The sequence below is a fragment of the Helianthus annuus genome, chromosome 4, assembly GCF_002127325.2.
Source record: "Helianthus annuus cultivar XRQ/B chromosome 4, HanXRQr2.0-SUNRISE, whole genome shotgun sequence".
NCBI lineage: Eukaryota > Viridiplantae > Streptophyta > Magnoliopsida > Asterales > Asteraceae > Helianthus > Helianthus annuus.
Window position 1 is genome coordinate 143687918 of NC_035436.2, and position 8580 is coordinate 143696497.

Sequence of the window (8580 nt, forward strand, 5' to 3'; positions counted from 1 at the left end):
CAAGATCACCAAAAATGTATATAATTTATAATAACAATATTATATAACAAACAAAAGGTTAACCTTACTTGATATTCAAACCGTAGACATTACATACCATATTCATCATCGTAGCCCTTACAAACCAAACTTTTAACCAGAGTTTGTTAAAACAACAGTTAACAGACATAAATAAAAAACCACAACGATTCTTCAAAAATAAGTGGTTTCTACTTATCTCTCATAAGAATTGTTTTTTCATAAGCATCTAATTGTTAAGCTTAGTCAGCTTCTTCTGGGTTCTTCTCACATTAGTGGATAGCTCACCAACGTTGACAACATCAGCATTTTGAGCCATCCGCTTTCCATTGGGACTTGATATGGAATCCTTTTCAACTTCAACGGCTGAAGAGTCGGCCGTGACAGAGACAGCATCCTTGCAACAGATCACAAAACAACTATTGATCTCATTTAATAAAAAATGAACTCTTTTTAAACATACTAAACATACTTTAAAAATAAATACTCACCCTTGAAGTTCGTTCATCAGACACCTGGGAAGATTCTAAAAGGGTAACATCTTTAACGTCAGCTACCTCTTGAGTAACCTAAAGGATCATAATATATGATATCATATAAAAAGTGCAGAATCCAGTGTTTAAAACCCAAAAGAAAAATAAATAGATTGAAAGAGTAATTTTATATGCTACCTCATCAATATTTTCATCCCATTACCATCTCCACCAACCAACTCAGCAATTATTACGGGATCATCACATGTTTTTTTGCACAGTATAAACACGATAGTCATTTTTAAGATTGAACTCTAAAACATCAATCTTAAAAGCAGCCTTCTTATCAACCAATCAAAATATCTCATGAGGGAATCCAGTATCATTGGCCTTAACCTGCCTCTCTCTTATGTCACTCGCGGCTAATCCAAGAAGCTTCTGAACATCTCTATCAAACATAACAAAAGAAACACTACCACTCTCATCCTGCACCCGTACTTGCACCTTGAACCTGAATATACACAACTAACTAAGTAAACTGCAAAACTATATTCAAATATCAGTCTTAGAATGTTACTTATATAAATATAACGCTAAATAATCATCATTGCTTACTTTGTGGTGATCGATGTACATTCACTATGACATTTGGGACAAACCAAAGAAGTCGCAGGCAATCGAACAATATCATCTAAAACATTTTCAACATTCTGCAAGTATTCACTTTTACCCATCACCTTCTTGAAACACTTAAAAAAGGCAGCATAAAACCAACCATGCTCTTCTTGCACAATCTTAATTGTCGCAACCACAACACAAGACATTTCCTGTAAAAACACAAGACACTTCCTGTAAAAACATGCAGGTGACAAACCAAACTATATAAAAAGATGTGAAACCTTTTCTATCTCACTAATCTCATCGACGTGTTTCTTCACACCATCAGTTACAAATTCTTTATGCAATGGAAAAACATTCTGAGACGATAGTATTGTTTGAGAAGTAGAACCACTCCCTTGTCCAAACTTCAGTATAAGCCTTTTGAATACCACAAATGATTAGAATTAGTATACAAATAATATGAAACCAAGTATTTGACTTGAACATCTATATACAAGAGAAATTACAATGACAAATTACCACCTCCTTAGCTCATTAACTTCATCAATTTCTTCATTCAGAAAAAATCGTGTTGCCAACTTATCACTTTGAACAGTATATTCACCTACATGGAAAAGTATATAGATATTTAATGTATACTTGTCTTTATATTGCCAGAAATAAACAGTATAGTGGGATTTGCAGAAAGTAACAAAAATACATTTCCATTCCTTACACTTTCCATGCTGTATAACAGCCATCACATGCTCATGAGGTGGGATTTTAGAAATGAAGTCCTTAATCTGCAGAGCATAATCATTCCACATAGTACACCGCAAAACCTTACCCCTACATGAAAAGAATATTCATATGATGATTTACTAAAGACTAATTTATGACCATTTCTTTACAAATCTTTGATATCAAAACAACATTGAATGAATAAAAACAGAAAATCAAAGGAAAATTAAGACATTTATTAAAGTAGCAAATGAGCCATAAATTAACTACCATATTCACTAAGAATAAACTGTAGACCTCATTTATTACCATGATTCAGTATTACATACAAACACTATAGATCTCATTTATTACCATTACCATGATCCAACATTAAATACCAACATTCTTCATCTTATTCATTAACATCATGAAATACAAACAATGATCTGTACATGACTGCACATGTAAACAACAACTTACTCCAAGTCTTCAATATCGAAATTCATCTTCTTAGTCTGCTTTGGAGGTCGATCAAAGATTTCAAGATCTCCACAATAAATCACAGATCCAGCAACATCTATATGATCACATTATACAAGAATATAAGTAAAACTCTCTAATATTATACAAGCAAGACATGATTACAAAAATATACACTACCAACACTCAAGGCGTTTAACGCCTCTCCTTGAAGAATATCTTCATAAGCTCTGAAGTTGAAACCATACTCAACACCTTGCCAATCTCTCATAGGATTAACAATTGTTCATCTATAAAAGTTGATTTTATAAGGCTGCACCACTACTTTATATAAATCTTTATTCTCACCAACACCAAATTTGGACAGAATCACAACATCATCTTCTTGAAGCTGACCATCAAAAACAGGTATCAGACGAGTCTTAATACCTGCTTGAATCTTAGCACCCTGAAGAACATTTAAAGAAAGTATCTTCTTAGCATACACCACTACATTCTCTAATAAAACGGAAAAGCAGAGATACAAATTACCTTTTCATCAATGAAGATGAGATCCATCTTGTAACCCTGATTCCATTTTCGAATAATTCTCGCTTTCATGTTCCACATATCTTTCCCAGGATTCAAATCGTTAACAAAACTAAGATTGTTACTGTCAACTGATATTGACATGCTTCTAATTCAGAATTGGAATTGTGATTAAATTTAAAATTTCAAAATCAGAAAAGATGAAAGCGTGATGAAATATGAAGAGGGAAATGAGAAGAAAAGCCTTATATAAGAAGGATGATTGATAGGAGTTTCTGAGTAACATGCATTAATTGCTAATTACTTATTCCCATGCATTTTTTAATTTAAATTTCCCGGTAATAAGCCTTAAACATCTGCTGATCTAAAAGCATTACGGAAGATAACAACAACTGCTGCTGCGTGGTACACGTTTGCCAAAGGAACCATCTGCTACTTTCTTGTAGATGGGTAGTGGTTTTCCATTTGGAATGTGGGCCAGACCTTTAACATTTGAATACACAAGGCAGTCGTTTGAAATTATTAAATGTATTTTAAAGTGATTTATATATTAGGCTTTATGATGTAATAATGACATAAGAAAAGCATTGTTGGACAGCCTCTCATGCTGACACGTCAGCTTTTCTTATGTCATTGGGATTTCTCCTTTTATAGAAAGTACTAGCGGTAAGACCCTTGTGCAAACACGGGTCACTTTTAGAAAACCATGCAAATATCAAACATATCACCACTGACAGATTCATAAACAATATCAACGCCTTTTGGGAATTCCTTCTTAAGAACCTGCTCATTTGTTTGAGGTATCTAAAACTCTATTTGACTAATGTCAACCACTGTTTGTAAAGGGTAACCTCTGTTTTGCCAAATCACTGTTTCTTAAGACTCTGTTTATAACCAAACAGAGGTTTCAAACATATATTTCTCATACTACTGTTTGAAATCCTAACCTCTGTTTCAAAAACAGAGATTACAAAAGGAAAAACAAACATCTGATTGACCAAAAGTGAACAAACATTTAACCTTTGTTTTCAAAAACCAAACCTCTGATTAATAAACAGATTTTAGGTTTCAACAAAGTGTATCATTTGTTTGAGGTATCTAAAACTCTGTTTGACTAAAGTCAACCACTGTTTGTAAAGGGTAATCTCTGTTTCGCCAAATCACTGTTTCTCAAGACTCTGTTTGTAACCAAACAGAGGTTTCAAACATATGTTTCTCATACAGCTGTTTAGAAAATCATGCAATTTAGAAAATTTACATAACACATTTTATTCAACAACGAATCACTATACAATTTAGAAAATCATGCATACCACATTTTACATACCAAATTTTATTAAATGACGAATGTAACACCTCGAAATTTTGCGTCCTATAATGTATTGACACGTGTCATAATTTTACACGTGGTAATAAATGCTAAACAAGGACTAAAGTTGACAAACATAGAAAGTATGTGAAACCGAGAGTTTAAAAATGTCAACAAGGTATAAATATACTGTACAGTAACCCTAAATGATGCTCGTACCTTCAAACAAATAAATCATGGATCGTACGGAACGAAATGTGGAAGAAAGTGAGAGATTACAAACTACAAGGGTTAAATGTTCCAACATGTTTAAGTTATACCTCTGAGTGACCCTTTAACGAACCCGAGACTTTGTAACAGTAAATTTCACTCACTAGAATGTACGATATAAATTTCGCAAGGTTCCGTTTTAAAACGAGAAAGTTATGATCGAATTCGTATGTGAGGGGTTAAAAGCGTCAACTTTGAAAGTTAGGACTTTTCGGGTAGTAATAAATTAACCGAGGACTTAACGACGCGGGTAAAAGTTACGGGGCCCTTATACGTAAATTATCGAGGCCCAAAACGCAAAGTTACCCCTTCGAATCGCCAAAGGCCAATAGTAATAATTGAAAAGATTTGAAAAATCTTACTTTTTGGTCTCAGGCGGGCCGCGTGAAAGTATCAAAGGGCTTTACGCGGGCCGCTTTGACAGTAGAAGATATGGGCTCTGACAGTGAGATTGAAGCGGGCCGCGTAAAGGTAGCATGGTCTTGGACGCGGGCCGCGTCAGCCTCCCAGATGCAGAAAAGTCGGACAGAAGCACTGTTTGCTGTTTTAACCGACTTATTGAGCAATAATGAGAGCATGGGCGCCCCCTAAACGTCCCCTAGCACTCAGGGACACATGTTGATGATCTAAGAACACTTGTAGCACTTGTTGTCAAAGATCTAAGGGCTAATGAACACTATAAAAGGCCACCTTGTAACAACAAGTTCTTCACACCTTCAAACAACACTTCTGATCATTTCTAGAGCTCAAGTGCCTTCAATACTCATCCCTGGTCGTGCATAGGACTCTTGTAAGTGTGCTCCACCCTTCTTGGTTTAGTTTTTGCTTAGTTTTAGCTTAAAAGTCAATCCGTCGTAGTTAACGATTGACTTGACAATTAATCACTAATGGTCCAGTGATTTGTCGAATCAAAGGTAGTTATATGTTGGTAATTATGTGGGCATTAAACCCCTAAAAGGGCACCCTCTGATTCCCACTCTAACTAGTCCAAATGTCGAGTCAAACTTGCTTAGAAAAAGTCAACAGTATGATAACTTTCGATTTTATGCATAATCAGTAATGTAGATGGCGTGTAACCTGTTTTAACACTCATACAACATGATAATAAGTATTATAAGTGGTCTAAGCTTGTTTGATCCGACCTTATACTGTTTTGACCCGGTTCGGAACCGAAAGTCGCAAAACTTTGACTTTTGCTTTGACTTCAGTTCTGACCCGTTATGGTATGATTTAGATATGCCTTAGGACTCTCTTAGGACCAGGTTACATGATGGTATAACCCTCTGTGACCGGTTCATTGTTTGTCCGAGTCTTTTGCACATTTCCGTTAAATGCTTAAAAGTTGACCATAACGCCCTTTGTACTTTAAAACGAGAATTTTGGATATGTGAAAGGACAATAACCTTAGTTACTGATTTCTAAGCATGTCCCTAAAATTTCACATCAATCCGAGGTCTAGAATAGGAGTTATGCTAAATAGCGCAATTACGGAAACTTTAGTAATTAAACGGCGCAATTAGCATAAAGCCTATCTAAACCCAAATTTCGACACCAAACCTTTTACACACTGATGTAAAATAATATTTTGGAATTTTTAAAGATTTTTAATTATTTTTAACCTGCTCATAACCTCCGGTTATGGCATTGATTCGGTAAATACCGAGTATACCCTTTTCGAACATAAAATGAGTTCTACAAGGTATTTTGACCTGAATCCAGTTGCTACTGATTTCAAATAATAAATAGAGTATTTTGGACTTTATAAACTGTTCGGAAAACTCAGATTTCCTGTAGAACTCGGAAATCTATTTTATAATCTTTAAAATGACCAAAATACCCCTACGGGGCGCATATTGGATTTAAACTCGTTATGGGCAAAATGGAAGGTATCCCACTGATACCACAACCTCTTTAGGGCATATAAACTTAGGAAACTTGGGTAAGACTGTTACGGTTACCCATTACGCCTTTTACGCGTACGGTTCGATTTATGTAACTAGTTTACATAAACTATCCGAAACGGGTCAAACCTTATCGTTTTTACTTCAAATTCCAGAGTGTGGTTATGTTACCCATATAAAACAAGTCTTCAAACTTGTTGGGTCCAAACCACATTCCATTCCCGGTTTTCGCCTTTCACGCGATTAAACTGTATTTATCCTTTGAAACTGACCGGTCTAAGCTAAGGCTAAATTAAAGACCCGTTAGGATTCTAATAGGTTGTTATAAACCTTCGTTCCAGAATAGGAGACCAGTAAAAGATACTTGCATTTGTTTATTGAGGTTATTACTTGCTCGGGTAAATACTTTTAACTTATTTTCCGTTATACGGGCTTGGGTTACGGTATATAAAATACCGCTTGGTCGGGCAATTGACCCTAACTCATTAGTGGTTGGGTATTATCAATATGACCCGTTTAAAAATTTGTTTTGTTGGTTTTACGCCTTTGGGAGCTTAATGACCATGTCCCGGATATCCTTGGCATCATTTTACGAAATGGCCACGACCTCGACACACGGGTGTAGGTGTACACCCGACAATGTGTCTATATTTATAAAGGTATAACCGTTGGTTTTCCCGCCACGGCTTTATGCTTTGTGGCGTGTCTATTAACCTTAAACCCGGCACGACCCGGGCGACTGAACACATAGTGAACATGTAATTCTTTTACAAGATTTAATTGATAAATTATCCCAAGTTATATAGAGTTAGTGCCTTGTGCATTCAAATCAATTTTATTAAACATTTTTACAAAAGTGTCGTTTGAATGTATTTACCAGTGTAAACTGAGGTATTTTCCTCAAAAAGATTAAATGCAGGTTCTGTACGAAATAGGCTGGCCACTCCTTAGCATCGTTAGAGTCTCGCAAGCTTGGGATGCCACTATCTGTTGAACAATATTTCTATTTTTATTTTGATCCCCTGTGGATTTATTTCGACTACTTGTGATACTTGGATATTACATTCGATAGTTGAAATATATCTATCTTTATGCTTCCACTGTGCATTTAATATTGTGTGGTTTGACTATATTGTTGCCAACTACGTCACGATAATCCCCCACCGGGCCCACCGGTGAAACGTGTGGAAATCGGGGTGTGACAGGTTGGTATCAGAGCCAACGTTGAGTGAATTAAACACTATCCTTATGTGTTTAATCTCAATGACACAATTGCACATACTTGAGTCTAGACAAGAACATAGGACAAATTCGAATTGTCATTCTAGTTTGTCTTTTATTGTTTATTGTGATTTAAAATTGCTTAAGCAGGAAATATGCCACCAGCAATTAGAAGAGGAGGAAGAGGCAAAGGGCTGATCACTACTCACAATGATCACGAGGCCGGACCTTCACATATGCGAGCTCCTTCCAGCACAAGGAGCGAAGAACCTCAGAGGCGTAGGAGGAACCTCTTTGAGCCCGCAAGACGGTCTACCTCACACAGTTCGACACCTTCATACCGTCACTCTTTTGGACCGAATTCGGAGAACGAGCCCAGTAACCCTCAACCTTCGTTTATACCTCTCCAGCGTTCTGTTTCGCACCGTTCCTATGGCGATCCCACTCCTTTCTTCCAAGGCCAGTTCAACCCGGCTGATTATGTCCAAGAACCAATAGGTTATAAAACTTTAGGACCTGAAGACCGTTTCTCTGAGGATAATGCGGTAGATATGGACGAGGACACAGACCCCATCGAACCTGCAAGAGGTACTCCCAATCATCCTATCGAGATCTCCGACGGGTCATCCTTTCACGGAACACCCTATCAAGGTCCCGACAGTTACCAGGCGAGGTTTAACCAGTGTGAGTGGTACTTTACACCCTCTCACCATTCTTCACCTCACCAGCAGCAGCAGTAGCAGCAGGATCCTTCAGAGGATTCGCGTTTCGTGGCAGTTACGCCACCGCCTCCACCGCCACCAGTTCATCAAGCACCTCCAGATCCGCCAAGGCGTAGGAGATCAGGCGCGCGGATGTCCACACGAGGAGGGGAATTTCACTTTAGCACCCCTCGCCACTCGAGTGCAAGTCATTTTCCGCCACTGCCTGAAGACCCGCAAATGGATGAACCTTCGAACCACCCAGCAGAGGTGAATTCAGCACCAGTGGCACCACCTCCGCCACCATTCGGCTATGATAACCCGATACCAGCATACGCCGGATCCACATCATATAA

The 8580-nt window shown here is 37.3% G+C and overlaps 1 protein-coding gene across 1 annotated transcript; it reads right to left on the bottom strand.

Annotated features, from left to right (window-relative positions):
• Positions 1–247: 247 nt before the first annotated feature.
• LOC110881157 (replication protein A 70 kDa DNA-binding subunit A-like) lies at positions 248–2966 on the bottom strand. The gene is made up of 11 exons (XM_022129513.1): positions 2826–2966; positions 2643–2742; positions 2475–2558; positions 2295–2391; positions 1813–1940; positions 1632–1716; positions 1391–1529; positions 1107–1318; positions 888–1002; positions 510–587; positions 248–415 (listed from the first exon to the last, which is right to left on the bottom strand). Exons 1-11 carry the CDS (start codon positions 2964–2966, stop codon positions 248–250), a joined length of 1347 nt encoding a protein of 448 aa, XP_021985205.1.
• Between the last annotated feature and the right edge of the window lie 5614 nt (positions 2967–8580).